The sequence below is a fragment of the Anthonomus grandis genome, chromosome 10 (genome assembly GCF_022605725.1).
Source record: "Anthonomus grandis grandis chromosome 10, icAntGran1.3, whole genome shotgun sequence".
In the NCBI taxonomy this organism is placed as follows: domain Eukaryota; kingdom Metazoa; phylum Arthropoda; class Insecta; order Coleoptera; family Curculionidae; genus Anthonomus; species Anthonomus grandis.
In genome coordinates, this window is record NC_065555.1 from 446,039 (window position 1) to 473,060 (window position 27,022).

The 27,022-nt window shown below is 33.3% G+C and overlaps 4 protein-coding genes across 4 annotated transcripts; 2 read left to right on the top strand and 2 right to left on the bottom strand.

Moving 5' to 3' along the window:
- Positions 1-4,879: 4,879 nt before the first annotated feature.
- Positions 4,880-7,133, bottom strand: LOC126741074 (protein Star). The gene is made up of 4 exons (XM_050447380.1): positions 6,783-7,133; positions 6,413-6,645; positions 6,153-6,352; positions 4,880-5,879 (listed from the first exon to the last, which is right to left on the bottom strand). The coding sequence occupies exons 2-4, from the start codon at positions 6,633-6,635 to the stop codon at positions 5,337-5,339; spliced, it is 966 nt and encodes a 321-aa protein (XP_050303337.1). The 5' UTR covers positions 6,636-6,645; positions 6,783-7,133; the 3' UTR covers positions 4,880-5,336.
- Positions 7,134-8,143: 1,010 nt separating this feature from the next.
- On the top strand, positions 8,144-23,032 carry LOC126741075 (uncharacterized). The gene is made up of 4 exons (XM_050447381.1): positions 8,144-8,602; positions 8,694-8,919; positions 8,975-9,243; positions 22,606-23,032. The coding sequence occupies exons 1-4, from the start codon at positions 8,380-8,382 to the stop codon at positions 22,788-22,790; spliced, it is 903 nt and encodes a 300-aa protein (XP_050303338.1). The 5' UTR covers positions 8,144-8,379; the 3' UTR covers positions 22,791-23,032.
- A 35-nt stretch (positions 23,033-23,067) lies between these two features.
- LOC126741076 (cobalamin trafficking protein CblD) lies at positions 23,068-24,245 on the bottom strand. The gene is made up of 5 exons (XM_050447382.1): positions 24,055-24,245; positions 23,774-23,925; positions 23,523-23,720; positions 23,250-23,469; positions 23,068-23,195 (listed from the first exon to the last, which is right to left on the bottom strand). The coding sequence occupies exons 1-5, from the start codon at positions 24,200-24,202 to the stop codon at positions 23,125-23,127; spliced, it is 789 nt and encodes a 262-aa protein (XP_050303339.1). The 5' UTR covers positions 24,203-24,245; the 3' UTR covers positions 23,068-23,124.
- Positions 24,246-25,944: 1,699 nt separating this feature from the next.
- LOC126741710 (transmembrane protein 267) lies at positions 25,945-26,939 on the top strand. Its single transcript, XM_050448253.1, has 2 exons — positions 25,945-26,519; positions 26,570-26,939. The coding sequence occupies exons 1-2, from the start codon at positions 26,229-26,231 to the stop codon at positions 26,897-26,899; spliced, it is 621 nt and encodes a 206-aa protein (XP_050304210.1). The 5' UTR covers positions 25,945-26,228; the 3' UTR covers positions 26,900-26,939.
- Positions 26,940-27,022: the final 83 nt, after the last annotated feature.

Genomic DNA, 27,022 nt, shown 5'->3' on the forward strand with positions numbered 1-27,022 from the left:
CGGACGCCACGTTCCATCGATCAGTTTCTTTCGCTAGACCGTATTAATAATAATTCTCAAACCAGTCCAGACTCGAACTTGGACTCATATGTTTTCTAGTGGATCGGTTGCTCCATGGTTTCAACTGTAAAGATCAGTTCCGCGGGATCAGTTCCTGTATTGGGTAGCCATCCCTAGACCACATGCCCACCGGTGGGCACATCGCATCGCTTATTCAGGGACCGCGTGCTCACCCGTGAGCATGGATTACCTTGATTCTGCCTATACCAAACGACGGTCTGGTCCCAGGATGAGCCAAAAAATATATTGGGTTGGGCAGTTTGGATAGTTTAAGTATTTATAGTTTATAAGAGTAGAAAAAAACAACATTTGAGTTAATATACCATGTTATATTACCTTAAAACAGAAAAAATACTCTTAAAACTTAAAAATAAATTGTCATAAAAAAACAGTCGTTTTCTTATGTAACCAAAACTTAAAATACCATAAAAATGACTAACCTAAATATAATAAAACTTCCTAAAACGACCTAACGTTTGACGAAATACACACTGCCACAAAGAAACTGCTGACACTAAAGTCACAGCATAAAGTTTCTTTATGCTGTGCTAAAGTTTTGAGCCAAATGTTTTTGGAAGCAAGTAATACAAAGGGGCATACGCAGCATTGTGAGCCATTGACATGGTGCTGTAGCATTTAGTGCATCTCTTTCGAGTAACTCGTTTTTGGCCTTCCACTTCCTTCAACGTGCAGCGTTGTGTTCTTGACGTGGAAGGACGAGAAACAGTATTAAGTTTTTCGTCGTTTTCAATGAGACCTCTTCTTTGAAAGTGGTGATGCTGATTTTTTTCTTGTTTATTTTATTGTAAAGATGTAACGCGTTTACTATTGTTGTAGCAGTAATGAGATGAAACACTAGGCGTTTGTATCATTTTGAAGTTATTCGCCTTAGAAAAGGCGCGTATGCTGACATTTGATCCGACAAGTCGATAAAGGCCTTGCCCTGGTTATAGTCAACAATTATTTTCGGTTTAATAACTTCCTTTCCTTTCTTTGCTAAAGTAACGGTAGAATCATCGTGTTTGGTGCTTAGCATGATGACGTCTCTCTTATCCTTCCACTTCAGGACTACAGTTTTGTCATTACCTTGCCGAGCTACAATTCCACCTCGATTCAACTTTTCCTTTATTACTTCCTGAGGATTACCTTTGCGGTTTGCTCTAATTGTACCAACTAAATGCGTTTTTCGGTCAATCAGTCTTTTGGCTAATGATACGCTCGTGTACCAGTTGTCAGTGTAAAGTGTGCGGCCACTGTCCAAAAGACCTTCCAACAATTCCATGACTACCTTTTCAGAAACAGCAAATTCACTTGATTTTTCTCTGCCGGTATATACTTTGAAATCCCAGGTGTATCCTCCAGATACACACAACTTGAAAAGCTTTATACCGTAGCGGTGTCGTTTAATGGATATATATTGTCTGAAATAAATGCGTCCTCGAAACGGGACGTTACTTTCGTCGATACAAATGTCTTTTTCGGGCATGTAGAAGAACTTAAATTTCTTTTGCAGCATGTCAAGAAATTCGGATATTTTGTAAAGTCGGTCATCAGAGGGTCTGTCCTTCTCATTATCACTTACATGGAACATGCCCAAAATACCTTCAAATCTGTTTCTACTCATAATTGTGGGTATGCGATTTTGGTACAACGATTTGGTTGACCAATAATCCCGAAACTGAGGCATTGGAAGAAGGCCCATCCATAATATAATGACAAAAAATTTTCGCATTTCCACGGGATTGGTATCCACCCATTTCGGCACCTTGGCCTTCCGGTTTAGATCTGCTATTGCCGCAGCAATTCGCTGTGAAGCAAACCTATTGGTTTCAGTCACAAATAGATTAATCATCTCATCGTCGATAAAATAGTTAAAGAATTCAGTTGGTTCTTTCCCTGCAAAGTCTGCACTGGACAAACAGCTGGAACAACACCAACATTCTGAGGGCTTTCACTGAAAGACAGTCGGTCTCCTTAAACGTGATCCCATTTTTGCTTAGTAGTTAAAGTCGCCAGAGGTACGTTATCGTCTAGATCTTCGTCTTCGGATAATAATATGGCAGAATTATCTGAATTATTACCGGATGAATCATTATCGGATGATAGATCACTTTCAACAGGAATAAAATCTTAATCTACGAGCGAATCATCTGAAAATCCGGTAATTTCGTCTTCGATTATATCTCTTGACTCGTCGTCGGACAGATTCTCCAGCTCCTTTGCCAACTCCTGATCCGATAGATATTTCTTAGCCATATTTGCTTAACTCTCAAACAAAAAAACACATTAAAGCTAGCGTCCACGGGTGGGCATTCGGCCCCAACATGTAAAATAGCATTCTGGGACCACGTGCCCACCCTTTGTGGGTCACCGCAAAAAAATTACAAAAACAGCCAAAAGTCGACAGAGTATTGATCCACAAACAACATAAACTGCAAAAAAGTAACTATTAACAAAAAATTTAAAAATATCCAGAATGAAATTAATCAATCATATGCTTTATTGTCAAAAAATTACAAAATTTTGTAGACAAAGCTAATAAAAAAAACATATAAAAACAAAACAAAACACACAAAATAAAAATAAAAATAAAAATAAATATACAAACAAAATAAATACATGCAAAACTGTACAAAAACAATGTACCTGGTCAATATACATCATAATGTATAAAATGTCAATAAAAATAAACACAATGGTCAATAACAGTAAATTAATTAAATACAAAATAAAAGTGCAATTCATTTATTAAAGAAAAAAAAAACTAATATATTTTCTATTTTAAGACATAAAAAGAGCCAGTATGTGTGTGATACCCAAAAAGTTATCCTAGAAAAAAATCCTCCACTGCGTACAAGGTTTTTTCCAGAAAGTATGCCTTCAAAGCATTATGAAATCGAGGAAAAGAAGTAATTGATTTAATTTCCAAAGGCAAATGATTATGCATCTTTTTGGCTCTATATAGAATAGAGCTTTTTACTAACTCGGACCGAGGGGTTTGCAGATAAAGGAGTCAATAATTGTGAGACGGCCTACTTGGCATTTCTGACTTATGTTTGCGTACTAAGCAAATAGATTCCAATATGAATAAAGAAGGAAGAGTAAGTATCTTGTATTTTCCAGAGATTTCTTGACAGTGAGCTCTGCTATTAAGTCCAAGCAGATATCGAACTGCTCTCTTTAGGAGTTTAAAGATGCGCTCAAATTGAGTCACACCGCATGTGCCCCAGAATGGAAGGGCGTAACGTAGATGTGACTCAAAAAGGGCATAATAAACTGTTCTTGATGTTTGAAAACTTAATTCCCTGGAAACTGATCTTAAGGCAAAACATGCTGAACTCAATTTTTTATATAAGGCATCAATATGCAAGTCTCATTTTAGGGAGTAGTCAACATTAAGTCCCAAGAACTTCACAGATTTTACAACGTCCAAACTGGTGTTGTTAAGTACAAAGGGTTGAAAAGTAGTTTTATATGATAAGACTTTAGTTTTTGAGACATTTAGGCACAGAAGATTAGAATCGCACCACGATTTAATGGTAATTAAGTCATTAGAAATAGTAGCATGTAGTGCCCTAGCATCCGGATTGCTCCATGTAAAGCTAGTATCGTCAGCAAAAAGACAGATTTTGCCACTGATGTTAAGATTGGCCATGTCATTTATAAAAATCAGAAACAAAACAGGGCCCAGGACTGAACCTTGAGGTACCCCACATTCTATTGGTTTGCAAGAAGACTTCGTTGTATCAACCTTTACAAGCTGATTTCTGTAACTGAGATACGATTTAAACCACTCAAGGGGCGTTCCTCTGAACCCATAGTGATTCAATTTGTCAATTAAGATGTTATGGTTTACACAATCAAAAGCCTTGGAGAAATCACAAAAAATTGTTGCTGTTAATGATTATTATTTATACTGGTGTAAACACTATTAAAGAGAGAAAACATAGCATCATTTGTGCACTTGTTACTCAAGAATCCAAATTGGTGAGGAGTAAGAATTTTATATTTAAACAGAAACGATAAGAGCCTTTTTTTAACCAATCGTTCAATGATCTTTGATAAAGTGGGAAGGAGTGCGATTGGGCGATAGTTTGAAGCTTGTTGGTTATCTCCTCCCTTATGCAAAGGAATAATTATTGCAATTTTAAGACAGCTAGGAAAGACTCCATTTTGGAATGACTTGTTAATTAAGTTTGTTAGATGGATTAAGGTGCAATTTGGCAGATTGGAAAACATTTTGAGAGTGAGCCCATCTGTACCAGATGATGATTTGTTTTTTATTTCATTTATTGTAGTTTGAAGCTCTGTTGATACAATGGGGGTAAAAGAGAAGCTGTGTAAATTTTCATTTGGGAGATATGAACGAGGATCGTGAGAAGGTGTTATGGTAGCCATTAGATTTTTAGCTACATTAACAAAGTAGTGATTAAGGTCCTCAGGTGAAGTAGGGATAGTGCTAGATGAAGAAGTCTTATTTCTTAAATCATTTACAATAGACCATGTTTCTTTGGCAACATTACTTGGTTCGATCATCCTTTTATTATAATAAATATCTTTTGCAGCTTTTATAGTCTTATGGTATATTTTTCTATAAAGCTCGACAGAATTATGAAAAAATACGCTGTCTGTAAATTTTTTCAGGTGTGATGAGCGCATGTTTTTTGCAGAAACACGTAAGCCTTTAGTGGTCCATGGCTTATGATGTTTAATTTTGATAGGTCTAAGAGGAATATTGAGAAAATTTGGTTCCTGGAAGTAAAATCCAAATGCCCACCGGTGGGCACGCGGGGCTCAACATGTTAAAAAGAAACAAAACTAGTAGACTATTTTCGTTTATTTTTTAAGTAAATAGCTTAAAACTACCAAAGTTACTACTACTAAACATAAGTACAAAAGTATTAATTAATCAAAACTATATAATTAATAAATATAATGGCCTAAAACTACTACTACTACTGTACGAGGAATGAATCGACAAAATACGGAACAACTAATAATAATCATAAAACTATGTTAGTAAGGCACTCTTAAGAGAAAATATTTGGTCAGAAGTGAGGAGGGGGTAGGGTTAGTACTATACAAAATATTCGAGAAAATAAATCAGTCAAAGAGAGCAAATCTGAGATCTGCATAATCGTTTATGCGGGTTTGTGCAACGCTAATAAACCACTTTTAGCATTAAAGTGTAACCTAATTTACAGCCAAAAATGTCCCAATAAAGCACCCAGAAACGGTTCAAATTTTAACTTTGGCGCCATTCAGTCTTCAAAGCCCTAAATCTTCACCTTATTTAACATAAAAATGTATGTGCCATTAAACCTGTCCATAAACCGATATTTCTTGCTGGCCAGAAACTTCTTAATAGTCCCAATATCCCCCTCGTTCTCCCTCAAAGTCACCCCAATCACCCCGATATTAACCCTTTCAAAAGGCAACGTTTCCAACACTTGCAACTCGGTCCCGTCAGTTTCCAATGCCAAATAGTCAATATTACTCGTGTTTATGGCCAGTAAAAGTGAATAAAGTGGGAAACATTTCACTCTGATAACTAACCAATCGGGATTGGCCGTATTGGAGATGGCGTTCACTTTTATCTCGTTTTCTGTATGGAGAGTCACTTCTCGGGGGTACGGCATGGGGCTGAGGCAGGCCAAGATGCATTGGCTCCTCGCCCTGTTATGTCGCCTCAAGTTAAAGTAATGTCTCGGGTCCGGCTGGATCAGTAAACCTTTCCAACCGAACTGACGCTCCAGGATGTCGGTTTTCGAGGTTCTGCCGTCGTTATACGCTCCCGCTTCGATAAAAATTCCATTTTTCTGGAAAAAGAGGATAATTTTCACAGGCAATTGAAGCAGTTTTTAATCCTCAAGCACCAGTTTTTCATATAAAATTTCACTTTTATTTGTGCGAATATGACTTAAACTGCTTGAAAGAATTTTTTCTCAATCATTTTTACACTCAAAGCAAATAAAACTTTTTTTCCAGGCAGTTGAACTCATTTTTCACATTCTCAGGAAACTCAATTACTGTTACATAAAATGCAAGTTCAACAGCCTGGATGAAAAAAAAATTATTAAAAGTAACCTCACCTTGTTATTAAGCAACTTCAAAACATAGTCGGTGTCCTCCGGTACGGCCTCCTGTGACTCCAAAGGCTTATGATGGGGCTCTATAGCAGGAAACAAGGCCACCTCCCTCAAATACATGATAAGCTGCTGATCATCCTGAGAGATCCCGTTAAGTTCCATATCCTTATTCAGACTTAACGTAAACTGTCTATGCTTCATACCTAAAAAACGAATACAACTTTCTCTTTTTAAGAATACACCTCGGACAAGTAAACACTCACTGGTATTGTCAATATATAGGATTAATATGGACATAACGGTGGCAAAAGCAACGAAAAACCCCGCGACATGAAGGATTTTCTTGGTCATAATCCTGCTCGGATCTTTAATGGGGGTCTCGAAGTTTGGTTTTATGTGGGGCGAGTGGGGAATCCCAGTTGGCAAACCGTTTTGCGGGGCCAAAGGGGGTGGTGGGATTCCCTCTGTGGGGCTTGAGGCAGTCATGGTTTTTAAGCTACAAAAGCAGGAAAATTCACTGTTTAAATGAATCATAAAAGTCTAAAGCATCATCTTTAAGTGTAATGAAAAAGGTCATATTAATTAGGATAATGGCTCTTTATGGTGTATTTTCAAGCAAAAGAAAGCACTTACTGTATAAATTCACTTATCCTGGGCAAAGAAAAACGGGTGTGCTCGCTATTTTGACGCCATAAGGCCCCGCTCCTTACGTAAATCGCTTTTGAAGTGTGAAAGAAAAAAAAGTGGCGAAGGAACGTGACCAAAACAACAAAATGGAACAAAGGGACATAACCCCACAATTGAATTTTAATAATTTTTACGGTCTACCTGCCAGGTGTTAGAATTGTTAGATGCCATTAAGGCGATTCTCGCTTGGTCCCCTCGGGCGTGTGGGAGGGAAATTGGACCTTATGGCCATCGCTAGCTTATTGGTTAATAAATGTCACAGGTACGGACTTATATAAAGGTTTATTTCTATGTACATTGTGTTTATTTTAGGTTATGTGTATAAGGTTGACAGCAAGTTGTCAAATTTGACAGCTGTCAAAACTTTTTTGATAAGACTGATGATGATTTTCAAAAATACCTTACTATTTCCGGTTTTTTTGTGATTAGAATTTAAAGCAAAAATTGAACTTACTTAAGAAATAAGGGTTATTATTTATAAAACGGTTTTCAGCTTTTTTACCAATAATCGGGATATTTCTTGTTTAGTAATTTTGTGTTGATTGTGAAGTTTATAGATGTGCTGGCGAAAACACGAATTTGCCCTTTTTTTGTTACTTTTTTCCATTTACGATCTCTCTATATACTAAATAGAAAAAATAAAAGAATACCTCGGAAATACTTAAAGGCGATAAGATCTCAAGTTTATTCAGTTAAAAAAATATATATATATATAAAAAACAAACGAAAATTTAGAAATTATTTTACGATAATGCATTACTCTATGCGCCGTATAATATGATTGTGGCAAAAGTTGATTAACCTTGAAATTTAACAAAACGCCCTCGTAAGTAAGTATTTTTCAATAGAATAGTTATCCAAAATTTAAACAAATATACAAATCTGGACAGCCTCAACCCTTTTTCCCCTATAAAACTTATTTTCAGTATTTTGATTATTTTTATATCAATATGGCAACATCGCCCTAGGTCAGTGCATAAGCAGAAATCAAGTTTCATTTGTTGTGGAGTTTTTGCATTGTATGTCCACAAGATTTTGTTTTTTTATGGTTTTTTGATCTTTATTCCGTTCAACCACATCCTGCAGCTGTTTTTTGTATTTAGGTATAAAGTACAGATTTTTGTTTCCCTTTGTTTATAGTAAATTTAAGTTAGAAAAGGCCTTTATAGAGAAATTTTCTTATAGTAGTAAAATAGCAGAAAACCGTTTTTTAAGCTGTTTCCTTCCGAAATAAGTAAAGAAACTGATTGCAAGTGTCGTCACAAATTACTCGAATCGTGTCAACTTGGCAACCGCGCTTAAATAGAAACGTCAATGTCAAATTTTTTTCCGTGTCCATCATCTGATTCGATTAATTTGTAAATAAATAGGACTAATTGATTTTAAATTAAGGTTGTTAGTCCGATTTAAAATCCGTCAATTTATTCGATAGTTTTTCAATTAAACGTCCTCGAAACCTCCCGAAATATTGCTGCTACGAAATCAATAAAAGGTCAGGCAGTGTGTGTCCACTCCTCTGTTATGACCTCTGGTCAATAAATTAATGCCAAAGCCCCCCAGAATGGACGGTGGAGATAAAGGAGAACACTCGCGCAAAAACGACTCCACCGACGACGACGAAAAACCGTTGAAAAAAGCGCGATTTTTATGGGAGGTAAAAGGGAAACACCACTTGAAAAAGTCTCAAAGTGATCTTAACCATAATGAAGCCACTGGTAGTAGGGAGGAAGTTGGTGAGGAGGAAGAGGCTTGTATGGGAAGCCCCGGTAAGTAGTGCATTAGTAATATAGCAAAATGATTCTCATTGAAACAAACTGTTGTTGGTCACCTATGAAATGACATACCTATTCTACTTAGACACACGAAGTAGTGGTACCCAAGAATCTCCTAGTTTATCATCGTTCAACTGTCACAGAGATTGCTGTGTTAAATCATTCTTAGCAAAGACTGAGGACCTTATGGATCGTTATACATCCGATGAGGACCACTCCGATAAACTTCCATTGGAAAACAGCATTGAAAATGAGATTCCTGCTGCTCTAGTTTCGGCCGGACAGCATATGAATCAAGACCATTATTTCAGGTAGTAATTTGAATCAGTAAGATTATAAAATATTTAAAATGTTTGGCTTGGTTAGTGAATGGCAGGCCAGGCAAATAGCGAGGGGTTTCGTCGATAACACTATAAACAGGATGCTCGAAAACTTGGCAGGGCATCCGTTTGAGGCCTCAATTTTAATAAATAATCAAGAGAGTGACGGGCAGGTGGAGGACGATGCAATTTTAATGGCCATACAGTCTCACGGTTTACAGTCGGGAGGTAGCAGGGATTATACGAGTGAGAGTCCTAATTATGAGGCTGTGGGGTTGCCGGGCAGTAGTCGGGCTTATCCAGAGATGAATGATGGTGAGTTTAGGCTTAATTTTTGTTAAAAATGTGTTCAGAGGAGCATAATTTCTTGGAAAAAAAAAAGTGTCAACTGCCTGGAAGAAGTAAGAAAGTATATTTTTTAATTATTTAAAGGAACATTTGTGTTCTTTCAGACTTTTACATATTTTTGTACATGTGCAATCAATATACATGCTATAGTGTCTCAGTTTGCTTATTCAAATTCAAATAGTTTATTGTCCAACAGGAAAATTCCCAATTACAAGACAATCGAAATAATTAAAATTAATATAAGATCCAATATAGAGTGATAACAAAATTTAAAATAATAGCATAATAATTGTAAGAATATAAGACACACTAACCAAATGATACAATCACAGAAAAATAATCAGGTATCATTCAAGTTAAGAGAGGAACACATCCTTTTTTTAAAAACATATTCAGTGCTGCTAAAGATGTCGACATCTATAGCATTCATCTGATTATACCATGTACAAGCACGGCACAGTGGAGCTTTGCTGGACAGATTTGTTAAGTTAAGAGAGGGATAAAATATATGGTGCCTCCTTGTATTGGCAGGAGGAACAAAGAGAGGTAGCCTCTCTAAGAGCTCAGAACAATCAATTTTATTATTCAAATCAAATCAAATCAAACTTCTTTATTTGCCCAATATATACATATACAAATTATACACAATCAATTTTACAACTATATACTATATAACCCGAGGACAAAAAGGACTACAGCACGACCATAGTGGCCGATAACACAAAATACACAAATCATGTGAATTTGTGCGCGGTAACCCTGTATCACCTAAACTATACATAAATTCAAATTCAAATTCAAATTTATTAATCATTTTGGTTATATTATAACAATTTTTAACTTAATTATATTCAATAATAATAGTTAACAGTCATTGTTTTTAACATACACCTAGATGTTGTAACATCTGTTTGTGTATGCTGAGAAATCACAAAATTTTAGTAATAATATAAAATATAACTAACCATAATCTACAACTAAACAAAAATTCTCCAATAAAATTTCCCTTCCCAAAACTATTTAAAAAAATTAAATTTATCTATATTTGAATAAATAAATTTTCTACAGACCTTACTAAAGTTTTTAATATTATTTTTTAAGCTGTTTGGTAAGATGTTATAAAATTTCGGGGACAAGTATCCTAAAAATCGTTGCCCTATAGTTTTTTTTATGTTTGGTATTTTTAGGTGTCTGTTTATATTATTTCGGGTTGTGTAGGAATGACTAACATAATTCTTGATTTTTTCTGATTTATGTGTATAAATGCATGTTGACAATATGTAAATTGAGCGTATATTAAAAATTTCTTCAGAATATAATTGTTGTGTAGGAAATCTTTTTTGTTTTTTGTATATAACTTTTAAAATAAAGTTTTGTACTACATTAAGTTGTTTTAAACAATTCTTGTATAGACCTCCCCAGACAATCACCCCATACCTTAACAAGGACTCAACCAAGGATTTATAAATTAAAATTAGTAGTTTTTCATTTAAGATATTTCTCAAAATATGAAATCGATAAATAAGTTTACGGATGTTTTGTGTTAATTTTAGAATGTGTTGGTCCCATTTTAAATGTTTATCCACAATGATACCCAGATATTTAGTAAATGAAACTTCCTTGATATCAATTAATTCAAGTTTAATTTGTTGAAAGCTGGGGCGATTAGCAGCTGTTATAGAAAATGCAATATAGTTTGTTTTTTGACTATTGAGACTTAATTTAAAAGAATCCAGCCAGTTCTTGACTGTTGCTAGACCAAGTTCTGCAGTTTTTTTTGTGTCTCCCCAAGAAATTCCGTGAAACACCGCAACCGTGTCATCTGCATATGATATCAGTGACCCATCATGAATTTTAAGATTGGTAAGAGCGTTAATATAAGTTATAAAAAGTATAGGTCCAATAACTGTTCCTTGTGGAATTCCAATTTTTATATAAGATGGTTCACTAATCTCATTATTTATTTTTAAAGACTGTTTTCTGTCCCCCAAGTAACTTTCAAAGACCCTTGACACTGGACCTCTAATACCATAAGATCTTAAAGTATCTAGCAAAAGCTCATGCGGTACAGTGTCAAAGGCCCTTGCTAGGTCCAGAAACACTGCCAAACACTTTCTATCACCATCAAAAGCCTGATTCACTCGCTTTGTTAATTCGCAGACAGCATCGGATGCGCTGAGCCCCCCAATGAAACCAAACTGATTTTGTGTTAATATGTTATTTTTTTGTAAATAGTCAATAAGTCTATCTTTCAAACATTTCTCGAAGAGCTTGGAAAAATTATTGATCACACTTATAGGACGATAGTTACCTATTTCACATTTATCACCTGATTTATATATTGGAGTGATTATTGATACTTTAAATTGAGTAGGTACTGTTCCTGTTTTAAATATTAGGTTGATAATGTGAACCAATGGTTCAATAAGGTAAATATGAAATTTTTTTATAAATTTTGAGCTAATAGTATCTATCCCAGGCGCTGAATTGTTTTTTAACGAAAAAATATGTTTAATTATTTCATTCCTATTAGTTGGTTTTAGAAACAGTGAAGATACACTGTTATGATTAATTTTGAATTGTTTTTTTGGTTTTTTTATTTGGTTTTGCATATTTACTCCTACGTTTATAAAATACTGATTACAAAAGTTTGCCATGTCTTTGTTATTTGAAAATTCTTTGTTATTATTTTTTATTTTTATTATGTCATTTCCTTTAGTAGTAATTTGATTTGTAACCTCATTTATAACCTTATACATTTTGCTCATATTATTCATAGATTCCTCAATTTTTGTTTTGTAATAGTCATTTTTACATTTATTTATTATTTTACCCAATGAGTTTCTGTATGTTTTATATTGTTGTTCTTTTTCCAAACTATAATTTTTATTCAATTTTCTTTTCATTTTGTCCCTATTTTTTATTGAACATATAATAGCAGCAGTTATCCAAGGTTTTATTTTTTTAATTATTTTTTGTTTTAATATTTTTGTCTCTTCACAGCTTTGTATAATATGTTCGACAACATTATAAAAAATTTTGGTTGCAATTTCGACATCATTAATATTTAAGATAGTGTTTTCCCAATTTTGTTTTATAAGTAAATCTTTTGCCTTCTCATTGTTTAATATTTTTATAGTTTTAATTTTTATATTATTGGAAACATTACCTGCCCGAACCTCGTCTCTAGCAAAATTAAGCAACACAGGATAGTGATCGGTAACGTCAGTTTCCAAAATAAAAGAAACATGTTTATTTTTGTTTTCCAAAAATTTTTTTTAAAGGAAAATGTGGTCAATATAGGTCCTTGATGTTAATGTGACCCGTGTAGGACCAGTTATAAGGGAGTAGAATCCGTAAGACATCAAGAGAGCTAGGTAGTTATTTGTATCAGCTGAATTTTCAGATAGAGTATTTATGTTTATATCTCCCAGAAGTATTTCTGTTTGCTGATTACATTCACGTAATAAATAATTTTCCAGGTCATCGAGAAAAGACGATACTACCGTCGAGGGAGGTCTATATATACACGTTATGCCATATTGTATATCAGTTATAGCTAAAGTTATCCTAATCAAAGTAATTCCCGACCTAATTAGTTTTATATTTTCTACTTTGTTTATGTTTAAATTATTTTTTATATAAACAACCACCCCATCATTCTGGTTACAGTCTCCCCCATTATAATACATTTTAAAGCCCTCTATATTAAATTCATTACCAACCAATTGCCATGTTTCACCCAAAACAATAATGTCGCAGGATATTAAATTATATGTTTGTAGAAAAACTATCATTTGATCAAAGTTTTTTTTTAAACTTCTTATGTTAAAATGAATGATATTTAAGAGTTTGGAACCTATGTTAATTTTTTTGCTTACATAATCACAGTCCGTACTTTGTTGATCCGTATTATCTAAAACGTCCAGTTCTTGTAGCACTTCTACCTCTTGCCTATTATTTGCCATAACTTCCATCATAGTCAATTTTGTTTTTCAAAAGCGTGATTTGATGTTCAAAAGACGGACAAGTTTTGTCGTTTGCGGCATGATTTATATTGTGCTCCAAATTAAACTTTGCGTTTGCATGAATACAATTGATGCATTTTTTTTGGTTTTTTGGGCACTCCTTAACTGCGTGTTTCTCCGAACAATACTCACAAAAGACCTCATTCGGACATTCCGTATTTTTGTGAAAAAATCCTTGGCATTTAAAACATCTGGGTACACTTATATCTTCAAATACTGGGTAACGCTGCCATCCTATATATAGTTTCTTTACTGCAATTAACTTATGAAATAATTTGGCTAAACAATTTCCGTAGATAGTATAAGAATCTTTTTTTTTATTGAGTTTAAAGAAAGTTATTTCTAGGTGGTCCATTGCTTCAATAAAATGATTTTGTTCCCGGATTCTGGCCTCTACAAATTCACTATTTAAATCGTCTTTATCATTTATTTTATAGTCAATTATCTTGAAGCGGGGATTTCTTAGTTTTGTCACCTCTATGTTGTAGCCATTCAATTTTTCTTCTGCTTCCTTTTTAAGTATATCTATATCATTTTTTCCCTGGCATTTAACTAGAATATAGCCGTTTTTTGTACTTTTTATACTATTTACACTAATCTTTAATTCGGCAGGATTTATCTTCTTTCTCAAGTCTTCCTTTATTTTTTCAATGTTCTGGTGTTTTTTTGGCCTAATAATAAGGCTAGGAATATTTGTTTGTTTTTGATGATTTAATGGCTTTTTAAGGATATCACTGTATTGTAAGGAATTTAATACATGAGCTTCACTTTTACTGGATTCAAGACTTTCTATTTTTTGTTGTAGTAGGGCAATTATTTCTTCTTTGCTTTCTATTATTTTATTTTTATCCTCTATTGTTCCTTGAAGAAGTTTGTGAGGTTTAAATCTTTGACATTCAGTGCAATCAAATCTTAAAATTCTCTCACCTTTTAGTTCTAGGACCTTCACTTCCGATGCTGACAAATTCCCACAATTCTTACATATTCCTTTTCTGCATGTGTCACATTGGAAAAGTGGTTTAATTTTAGTTTTACACACATCACACTCCATTTTTAATCAGCTTTTTATTTTTCGTAAAGTTCAGTAGTAAAAATTGCTAGGCGCGGCAACACCAACAAGCCAAACTAATTTTTAAATTGATATTCCCTTATTTTTGTTTGCAGTTGAGCCCACTGTAAATAGGGACATTAAGGGACCTAATTTTTCAGGCTATTCTCAGTTGTGATTGTCTGGAACGGCAACACTGTTACTCTATAATTGTACTAGAAATTGTACAATTACAACTCAACTGAACAACCACAATAATACAGTCCGAAAACAGGCCCAGGAGCCTAGCAGAAACACCTGCATACCATATTTATCTGGGCAATCCGGTCAACAATGGAAAGAATTTTAGCACGATACACACTTTAACTGGCCATCAAGCTTCTTTTGTGAATATTAAAGAGCACAAATGCACAATTTGCTTATCAATACTTCCACTAAAACTGCCGACTTTCAAATTTCCAATGATGTAATACTCAGACATTAAAACTTACTGTGAGCGCAGGAAAAGCACAAAATATGGAGAGCAAAATATATGTGTTCAAAACATTAGGAATTCATATTCCTATATATTATAAATAAGTAAATAAGTCAATAAAATTTTCAATGGAACAGCAAATGGCAGAAAAAAAGGGCGAAAGGCGTGCGCGAGAAAAAACAAGGGCAGTTAACAGTAAATATATTAATTTTACAGGATATCCTATCTTATTTTATTTTATTTTTGCGGGAAAATCTGACAACAGCACAGCACGCATGGCTTGAAAGAAATGTAGGTTATTTTTTTTGCTCATTAATAAGAAATTGCTTAGCGTATTTTAGGAACCTTTTATAAGTAAATTCCTTTACTTCATTTGGTAAATCATTCCACAATTTAATCCCTATAAATGTAAAAGATTTCTGAAAAGCTGCAGTGCAATGCTGAGGTACCCTGTATTTATTAACAAATCTTGTATGATGCTGATGTAAAAATGGATTAAATAACGCTGCAAGGTATGAGGGTTGTCCAGTTTTTAAGATTCTATGTAAAAAAGTATAAAAATGAAGTTTTCTACGATAAGTCATATTAAGGATATTTTTATTATTTAAATGAGGTTTACTATGTTCTCTAAATGGAATATTGTAAGAAAAACGCATACAGCTTTTTTGAATTTGGTGTGCTAATTGCATCGTCAAAGATGAACCATAAACCACATCACCGTAGTCGAATAGCGATAATATTAAACTGTCACATAATTGATACTTTATTTTGGATGGTAGCCATTAAGTTTTTTCAATCTTATATAAGCAATTTTTAATTTATTATGAATATGTGCTTGAAATGTTAGCGAATCATCAAAAAGTATACCCAAATTTTTCACCTCTGAAACTGAGGCCAGAGGCATATTATCTATTGTGGAACAAATAATTGCCTAATTCTCTCAATCTGATATTTAGCATTAAAAAATAGCGTACAAGATTTAGAGAAGTTTAGTTTTAAATTATGATCATCGGAGAATTTTTTTAAATTATTCAAGTCCGTGTTAAATTTGTCAATATTTTCGTTTACATAATCTAAAGAAAATGAAGTGTATATTTGAGAATCATCAGCATATTGTTGAATTTTCGAGTTTTCAATAGAATTGCTCATATCTGCAACATATATGGAAAACAACAGAGGGCCCAAAATTGAGCCTTGAGGCACACCTGTGGCAATTGGTACAAATTCGGATCGAACGCTTTGAAAATCTCTCACAATTTCCACACAAAAGGATCTATCTATTAAATATTGTTCGAAAAATTTTACAGAATTATCAGAAAGTCCATAGTAATGAAGCTTGGCTAAAAGCATATTGTGGCTAATCGTATCGAATGCTTATTGCAAAGTTTATATAAAAATATCTGACTAGAGAGAATAGTATTTTGCTTCAGTGACAAATAGTTGAATCTATTCAGCAGGTACTCCTCTTACTGGATATACTCCATCCAACTTAACAGAAAGTAACTTTAAGAATCTGCGCTGTACATACTCCAGTCTGTTAACATGAACATCATAGATGGGGAACCACAACATAGAGCCATACATTAATTTAGACTTTACTAATGAATTGTACAATACAGTCAAGCTGGATATATTCTTAAATTGAGAAGTGGACCTTACTATAAACCCAAGGGATTTTAAGGCTGAACTAGTGACCTGTGCTACATGCTGGTTGAATGTGAGCCTCTTATCTACTTCAATGCCCAAATCTTTCGCTGAAGAAAGCATACGTTAAAATACAAATATGCCTGGCCAATGAGAGCGCTTCGGCATCCGCGAGGGCGTGATATGCGAACCGCCAAATTTAAAATAGGAAATTTTCAATGTATGTAGAGTTTTTCTATTCATATTTATATATAATTAGGTTTTTATGATGCGTATATATTTTAGATGAAGAAAAGTGCAATATGCATTAAAAACATTTAAGAAAAAGATATTTTAGCTATTATTAGTAAATGGATTATTGATTTTTTTAAATATTTACAGCATGTGATCAATTATTATTTTAAAAATATTTTATAAATACTTGCCAAATTTGGTTTTTATAGCAAATTATCTCTTTTATTGACGAAATTTGTTAATTATTTGGTATAGCGGTACGTGTAAGCGCAATGTATGAATTATTTAATTATTATTGTTAAAATTATATAGTTAAATATTAAAAATGAGGTGATACGAAATTAAATTGGTGTGTAGAGCTGATAAATTCATTGGTTAATAGGTGGATAAATAAAAAAGTTAGAAAATAAAAATAAATGGCAGTTAAATTTTTTAACAATATATGGTGAACATTTTAAAGTTCTCATTTTTACATATCTCTATGTCATAATTCTAATATGCACCTTAGTAATATAATAATTGTCAATAGTTATTTGAAAGTATATTATTTTAATTATTTTTAATTGTCCACTACCACTATACATATTCTATACATTATACTTTAGTGGTTGATATGAAGTATATATACAGGGTGTCTCACGACGAATAGACGCGATCGATATCTCGGAAACTAATTTTTCAAAAATTTTGAAAATTTGGCAACATGGCACAGTCGATGGGGGCTACACAACTAAAATATTTTGACAGTTGTGACGTTTCCGGTTATACCGGAAGTAGGTATCAACTTCGTTATTTTAAATGGAACATCCTATATATTTTTACATTTTTGGCTTTTACGTGAAATTCTAAGTATATTTTGTGTATAATGTCCTATACCTAAGTGTAACCGTTTTTGACATATTTTTAATTTCATGTGAAAAACTATGTTTATAAGCCCTAATATAATTACCGATTACTCCCTTTTAGTAGCCTTTATTTATTGGTTAGTTTTGGTTTTATTTTAGAGGAAGGACCACTTTAAAAGACTATTTTAATATATGGCTAAAAAAAAGATACAGGGGGGTCAAAAACTAGCATTAAAAATTAAAATGAAAAAATCATTAAAAGTCAATTTTTTTAAATGGAAACCCTCTATTTTTATAATTTTTTCTTAAAGATAATTAAAAATAAGGTTAACTTTGTATAAGGTTATCTAGTCCAAAAATTGATAGTTTCCGAAATATTGGCAGTTTAAATTTGGCCTAATATTAAAAGCCGTATAGTAGCACGGCTCAAGGATTGTTGATTAGTTGGGCATGACGGTTGTCATAGTAACCGCAAGAAGCGGCAGTAAGACAATGGATTATATGCATTACATTTATAAGTTACTTGCTATTTAAGTTTTCTTCGTAAAAGTGTAGTTTAATTAAAAAGTGTATATTTCTGTTATAATCCATTATCTTACTGCCGCTTCTAGCGGTTACTATGACAACCGTCATGCCCAACTAATCAACAATCCTTGAGCCGTATTACTATACGGCTTTTTAATATTAGGCCAAATTTAAACTGCCAATATTTCGAAAACTATCATTTTTTGGACTAGATAACCTTATACAAAGTTAACCTTATTTTTAATTATCTTGATGAAAACATTATAAAAATAGGGGGTTTCCATTTAAAAAAATTGACTTTTAATGATTTTTTCATTTTAATTTTTAATGCTAGTTTTTAACCCCCCTGTATCTTTTTTTTAGCCAAATATTAAAATAGTCTTTTAAAGTGGTCCTTCCTCTAAAATAAAACCAAAACTAACCAATAAATAAAGGCTACTAAAAGGGAGTAATCGGTAATTATATTAGGGCTTATAAACATAGTTTTTCACATGAAATTAAAAATATGTCAAAAACGGTTACACTTAGGTATAGGACATTATACACAAAATATACTTAGAATTTCACGTAAAAGCCAAAAATGTAAAAATATATAGGATGTTCCATTTAAAATAACGAAGTTGATACCTACTTCCGGTATAACCGGAAACGTCACAACTGTCAAAATATTTTAGTTGTGTAGCCCCCATCGACTGTGCCATGTTGCCAAATTTTCAAAATTTTTAAAAAATTAGTTTTCGAGATATCGATCGCGTCTATTCGTCGTGAGACACCCTGTATATGGTTGGAAAAGATGGATAAAGGGTAAATATGACTAAAAAGTCAAAGTATAAGAACAGAAAACAAAAAAAAATGTAGAAATTATATTTTAACTTTGTTTATTTCAAATAATAAAAAATCTATAAATTTATTTGCTATTTAAATATAATAATTTATGGTACTTTTAATATCAACAACCTCAAAATTAAATGCAAAGAGGCTAAATGTATTAATCTGATATATAGTATGTAGACTCGCACTTCTTTAGCTTATTTATCATCTCTGCTGGTCATGTATATACAGCCCAAACCATTCAAACTTCCATTCAATAGTAACATGAAAAAAAATTACTGCTCTGTATACATTTTAATTAATAAATATATACTCACAGGGGATCTTCCCCCTCGTTCCATGTCAATTTCAAGTTAATCCAATTAGCTTTTCTGCACCTTAAAAAATATTAAAAACATAGCAAAGAAAATGTAATAGAAAATGATTAGTTAAATATTAACATTTTTAGTCTTAAAATAAAAGATATAAAAATAGTTATACAGAAACCAACACCTATGACGTCTTAAAATTTGTTTTTACAATTTGAAACCTACACCAAATTAAGCCTTACAAAAACTATACCTAGTTATGTATATGACCTCTTACATAAAATTTGTATTTACAATTTGAAACCTGCACCAAAACCTTACAAAAAAATATACTTAGTTATATTATACTGATTATAACACAAAACATCATATAAAATACCACATCCTATTTTTGTTAACTTCACAGCTATACAAACATAAAAAAATAGCTACAATTCAAATATTATCTAGCCATTAAATACACAAAGAAATCTAGCTTGTTTTTTATTTGGATAGTACATTTGTTTCTCAATTTTTCTTTTCTTTTCAATGCCCTGAGAATTTTCTTCCTCCACTTCTTTTTTTTTAAATTTGTTGATTACAGCCATAACTCTGGCAAATGCATTTTTATCTAAACTTCTACAATAGCTACAAATTTCTTGCAATGCAATCTTAAAATAAGTATAACCGATGTAATAAAAATGTAACTTATAGGTTACTCAAACTACTTCTCGATTTTCTTCAAAGTCCATTGCAGAATTATTGACTTTCATTTTCGAACTCTCCTGAATAAAATGGTTTACATCCTCCTAATAATTGATTTGGCTAGTTGTGGTTGATCAACAAACAAAACATTATCCTCTTCCTCTTCACTCACAGTTGGGGAACCTACAACAAACTCGCTCCTCTGCTCAAAAATGGCTACAGCATGTATATGTTTACAAAGTACTGTTTTGACAGAATTTTCTGGACACTCACATCTGTATTTATGAAAACATATTTTACAGATGTTACAGTATCCAGTGCGACATTGCTCATCACATAGTTCATGACAAGACACAACATAGAACTTACCACTTACTACTTTAAATTTTCCAAATTCTAAAAATTCTACCTTACCATTCATTTTTTCGGCTTTGTTATGGGCTTCTATTACAATTTTATGCTGATAGCTATTTGAGTTTGGTCTTGTTGACATGTTCCTTGAATGCGAATGCTTCCCCCCAGACTTCTCACTTTGCATGCGCTATTAAATCCTAGAAGTAAACTCAACTAAACATACTTATGTATGTTTAGTTGATAATGATAACTAAGACTTTGTACAACCTCTGATATCGCTACTGTTGCAATTGTAAAATATTTGTTCTTCCCCATTCTTAAACTTGTTTCGGGTCTGACAAGCATAATCTACTTCCCTATTATCTTGTGCCCTCCAAGATGTGAATTCTTCAAAATTCCTAAAATTTAAAATTGATTCTTTGACAGTTTTATAGTGAATATCAAGCAAATGTTTGTTGAAACGTGTTTTCAACACAGTTTTTATAAAAAATATGAAAATGTCTGGATATCATTAGTACACATTGGACATATAATGTGTTTTATTTGTTCCTTCCCAACAAATTCAGGGTGAAACTGTTTCCAATGTCTGTTTCTGGTAGATGTGCTTGAAAATTCCTTATCACAAACTTCACAGATTGCATTTTGTTGACTGCAAAATAAATAATTATTCAAATTAGAGCTAAAAAAATTATATGTATCTTACCTTAGTGATGCCATAATTGTCTAACAGACAGCAACAGATAAGTGCAAATACTGGTTTAAGTGGAAGGAAATTATGCACTAAGAAACACACTGGCAAGTTTATTGAAAGGTAATGAAAATCAAATACTAAATTGTTTGTTTTTGAGCCCAAAACCAGCACAGACATGGATTGTATAGATAATGGAGTAAACACTCAACACTATACACTATGAATTTTCACTCAAATAGTCGCAAAGTTGATATAATTGTTGATAATTAAATCAATTATTAGGAAGCAAGCAAAGCAAATAAAATCTGCAATATAGGTTAAGTTAAACAAAACCAATGCCTTGATTTTCAATTTCCGTAGCTAATCGGCAACGAAATTTGACGTACGAACTTTCACGAAAGGATCAGCAATGCTGCTCCACTCTCAATTTCTTTGATTGGCTGGGCATATTTGTATTTTAACGTATGCTCACGCTCAGACTCTCGGCCGTTTTGACACCCTGTTCCTTAATTGCTTTTAACTCAACGTCAGTCCTATCTGCTTTATTTTGTATTTGAGGTAGCTTTCTGATGGAATCCTTGTATTTCGGGCAAAAGTACATATAGTAGCTCGCACGGCACTGGGAATTACTCTCACTTCCTGTGCCATGAAGCCGGTACACTCCCCACATATGATCCTCCTGCAAAAATCACAAGGATACCCAAATAGTTTCTCCTTATTCTCCTTCAGAACGCAATGCTGATTGCATTTATAGCAATCATGCGACATTTTAAGCCGCGGTTTTAAATTAGAACGAAAAGTGTAAATGATATGCGGAGTCACCGTTCTTGTTGTTGTTTTTTTTTTTTGTGGATTAGCGATAAGGTTTCGGCCCAGTCAACCCGTCGGAGCCTTGACCTTCTCTATTGTATAGTATAAAGGACGAAGAATGCGATAAAACGGACAAAGGAAAATTGTTTTTTTTACTTTTTCGGGCACTTTCCGCCGAACTACGGTTCAAAATTTCACAGACCCTATGTTGCACTTAACTTTACACATGTGCCAAAAAATCAAAATTATACGACCACTATTTTCGCATTAAGGTGGGTACCAAACAAGAGCGCAAAACAACACGGCCCGCCCGAACTTAAATCAAATATATTATTATATCAATTGTATTAAACATGAACATTTCTTTCAAAAAAAATTGTGTTGTAAATATTAACAGTAACAAGACAAGACATGTAAGCGGAAATGCCTCTGTATAAGCCTGATGATGAGATCATCGACTTGATTTTGGTTCTTTGCAAGCTCAGCAAAGCTGAGCTTAAAGCGAGAGGAATACGGGAATGGGGCGCGCGTTCTGGCACCGTTGCATCAGTCTTCGCGGGCACCGTATAACTGTAGCGTCAAGTTATTTTGTATAAATTTAATAATAAATTATTGTCCTTTGTTTTGAAGATTTATTGTTTTATTTAGGGTTGGGTTGGGTAAAGTAACCCTAGTGTTTACAGATATAGATTCGATTTTGCAGTGCCTAGACATAAGACAACCATGTATCAAATCCTATGAGTCCCTATTATTATTGAACAAACCGGCATAATAAAAACACACTCTGAAACAGAAAAATATTCCATATTGTATTTATATTTATATGTGATATTGTGTTTTTTTTTTTTTTAGTGGAATATTCGAATTTCCAAGACTCCAACGTCGATAATATGGAAAATCTTCAAAAGGAGCAAGAAATTGAAAATTCTTCAGACTCAAGGGCCTACGAATGTGAAGTGGATTTGAACGACCCGATGGACTTTTTAAATGCGGCAGTTTCGGTGGCCATACAAAAAAAAGGCCTCACTTACGGTTGATTTTCGTGAACGTGTGTATAATAATAAATAAAACGTCTCGTAATAGTTTTTTCATCGTTTGCAAAGATTGAAATGGAACTTCGGTGTCCAGGAAAAAAAGTATTAAACCGTTTCAGTACTGAGCAAACGCACAACAGTCTGAATGAATTTTATATTATTGTATTATTTTTTATTATAATGTACTTTTGCTAGTTTTTAGACTATATTGTTGGCCAAATAAAGTAGTTTTTCTTTCTACTAAACACTTGAATTTTATTTATGAAACAAAAAACACCACTGTTTTATCAACGATTTTATTAAAGTTAAATTACAATATTTACAGTTGCTTTTGCATCTACTGGCTTCCGGTCATGAAAATGGTATTTAAATGCTGCTTGTTGCAGGGGGCATTTGTAAACAAACTACCTGAAAAAAGAACCCCGTAAATCAACTATTAATAAAAATGCTCTGAAATCTAACCTATGAATCTCTTATCTACTCTGCCTTCATTGGACACCACTTTACACTCTTCAATTTCAAATATTTGAAAGTCCAAGCATCTGAACTTCTCGTCGGTTTTATACAGTTCATTGGAACTGGTGGGTACCAGATAGGGGCGTCCAGAAAATGGGTTTATAAAGTCAGCCCAGTAGCCATTCTTCCTTAATTTCGAGCAAATATTCTTTGCGGTAATAAGGAACTAAAACAACATAACAAGAATTATTATCACACAAACAGAATAGGACTATTTACCATTTGAGCCATCCTCTCAGTTTCCATTTCCCTATTAGTTCTAACTTGTTTCCTATCGGGTTTCAAATTAATGGTGATAACGGATAATTCACTTTTTTCTAACGGTCTATAAGGGAACAACTCACAAACGGTCTGACGTAAGACCTTCGGACAAGTTTGCACCCTCAGGATCATGTCTCCGTCCAAATGTTCTCCAGACTAAAACACCAATCACTTTAGAAGCTAAATAAACCACTAAATCAAAGCCATACATCATCAATCTGTTCCATGAAAATGTCATGTTGGGTTTTTATCGTTGTCTGAATGTCGTACCAGGCAAGCCCGATGTTGCCTCTGAGGAACAGTGGGAAGCCACTGGAGGCCAGCAGCTCGAAACTAGGATCACGCCATACTAAATTTGATTCTGCAATATAATAATAATAATAAATGCCTTTATTTTATACTTGGGAAAAATCAGCATAGCTGTTTAGCTTAACCAAATATTCAATTCAAAAGTAAAATCAAGATTGCATCATTGAAATATTTGACCGACCAGTTTCCGGACGTCGTCCCTGGACAACTTTGTATTGCTCGTTCGTATTGGTTACTTTCCTGGAATAATTACGTAAATTAATTGGTTTAGGTATTATAGCACTGTTTTTTGGGAATTTCGCGAAAGAAATCAAAATACGAGTTGACATTATTTTGACAATTTTCGTTTTTCAAACACATAACCTCACTCTTTTTTCTTTTGACGTTTATCGATCATTACGTAAATGTCAATCAGTGCGAACGTTGCCGTATTGAACAAGTTTTTCTCAACAAATTTGGCCAGGTTTAAGGTCCGGTTGTACAAGCAGTGGTTCAACTTAAGTTCTACTAAACTGCAGTTCTTCGGTGAACGTAGTTTAGAAATTCGTGTGTTGTTCCAGTACAAGTTTGGTTAAACTAGGTTCTATTTAAAATTTGCAATGGCCACATAGAAAAGAAGAACCTAACCTATTCATTATAATTAATTTACTTATTTGTTTTTTGTCTGTTGACGATTATTAGTATTTTTTGAACACAAAAAATACCACAAATTCCGAAGTGTTGTTTGTTTAAAAGTGTTTTATGCCGCCTTGCTGCTTGCCAAACCGTTTGGATCTGTTTATCTGACATACAGAAAAAAATTAGGGCAAGCAATTTCTCTGTGAGAGAAGAAAATGTTCTTATTAATTTAGTAAAGAAATACAAGGAGAGCATAGAATGTAAGAAAATGAATCACAACAAAAATGAAATTAAAGCAGAGGCCTTGGAGAAAATGTGTCAAGAATTTACCAGTGTTCTAGAAGAGCTCCTTAGAACTGTTACATTTCCAAATAATAAGTATAAGAATTTAAAAAAAGGGCCAAGCAAAAATTTACAACAATAACTGCAAGCGAGAGTGATATCCATGAAATATTAGGGAGCCAACTTACAGGACTAACATCAAAATATGACATTGATGCTACTGCAGTTTTTTTAACTTGTTTTAAATCAATTATTATTCAGAATGAATTGTTATTCAGCTTGAAAGCAAAAATGCTGGTGATATTCTATCTAAAATCTAAAAGTATTTTTAAAGTCTATAAATAGTGTAATTGAACTAGTACCAATCATCATACTTGTCCGTAACAGATGAAATTTGTTCAGAAATTCTATGATATAATATTCTTTCAATAATTAATTAATTATTTAATATTCTATAATATTCTATTCTACTATGAATCTTACAGCTTGCTTTTCCAACCTAAATCTAGCCTTAAATTCTTTATCATCCCAAATGTTCAAATAATCCGGTCTATCCCTGTACACCTGTGATGATCTAGGGTGTACAATTTTATTTACTAATTCCAGAAAATTTTCGTCATCCGCAATATCTTCCCAAATAGGATCCATTTTTATATTTATGCTTTGTAAACTAAACCTAGGGTACCTAGTAACTAATAAATTAGCACCTCACCAAACACAATAATTATTGAAAGGCGGCTGTATTTACATAAATAAAAAATATCAAAATGATATCCTACTAAATATTAATTTAATCTCAAAAATTTGCTTGAACTCCCTTTGAACGGTCCAAATTGGATGAACTGCAGGTTATCGTTTGAACCAACATTGTACAACGGATTAATTCCGCTGAACCGGAGATCTTTATGAACTGTTGTTGAACACCCATTGGACAACCGGGCCTAAATGACTGGAATATAACGTCCATGTATTTAATGCAACGTTACGATGCCGCATAATTTTTTTTTAATGTTAATAAGTTCGTTGTTTATTTATATACTTAATTATCCACATAAGCTCTAAATGTTTAAATTTTCACTGCAACATGACAGGCACAATGACAATTTCCTTATCACATAACACATAACCTTCCATTTGCTCTCCATGACGTCGATGTCATTCAATGCGACGGTGCCATGCCGCATAATTTTTTTCATTAGTTATTAAGTTCATTGTTTATTTATATGCCCAACTTATTATTAAGTTTTTAAGGAGAAACGCCCAGTTTTACATATAATAAAATTACTATGGTAAATATTTTAATAAATTAACTGATTTGTGGGCAACGTGACAACTCCGACCAAGCCTAACCTCTCCAAAACTCACAAAGTAAACAACACAACAAACAACTTGTCAAAAATCTTCAAAATTCTCCTGCAATTTTCCAAATGTGCATTATTTTAATAAAAATTTATTATGAAATCATCCCACATAGTCGTCAATGGCCTCCTAACAGTTTCTGTGGCATTGGTGGCGATTTTAGGGGATCATTTAACCAACGTAGCCCCGGTGGCCACCATCAAAGCTTTGGCTGACAATTTAACCCATTTGGTCATTGGGGCCCTCTGTTGGAGCATATTCTGCGTATATTCTAAACATACGATTAACATATCTCAGTGGAACGTTTTGGAGATCATTAGTTGTGCTGTGTTGTCTTCGGCTATTGATGTCGACCACTTTGTTGCTGCCAAATCAATATTTTTAAAGGTATGTTATGTTTAAAGGTATTTGGGGAAAAAATCATTGATTATTTTCAGGATGCAACTAAATTAAAAACCCGTCCTTTACTGCACTGCTCGAGCATCCCAGTGGTTTTATTTCTAACTCTTGTGCTGTTCAGTTATATGCTTCATAATCCTTTGATTAAAAAGTGGGGTTTAATAGTATTGACTGCGTTTAGTACGCATCATATCAGGGATGGGACAAGGCGAGGGCTGTGGTTTTACCCTATCGGCAATACACCCCCTTTACCATATTATTTGTATATCGGACTCAGTTGTTTTATTCCTTATTTTATGGTGATTTTAGATGGTATGATTAGGAATGAGACTGAAAGAGAGCGAGACTGGTATTCTTATGTTGTATAGAAATTGTTTTAGTTATTAAAAGAATATTTTTAAAAACAGATATTTTTGTATTTTCCTACTGCCTGAGAGAAGGGAAGTTATTTGACAATTCTTCTGGAAAAGGGTTGTTTTTAGGGATTTGGC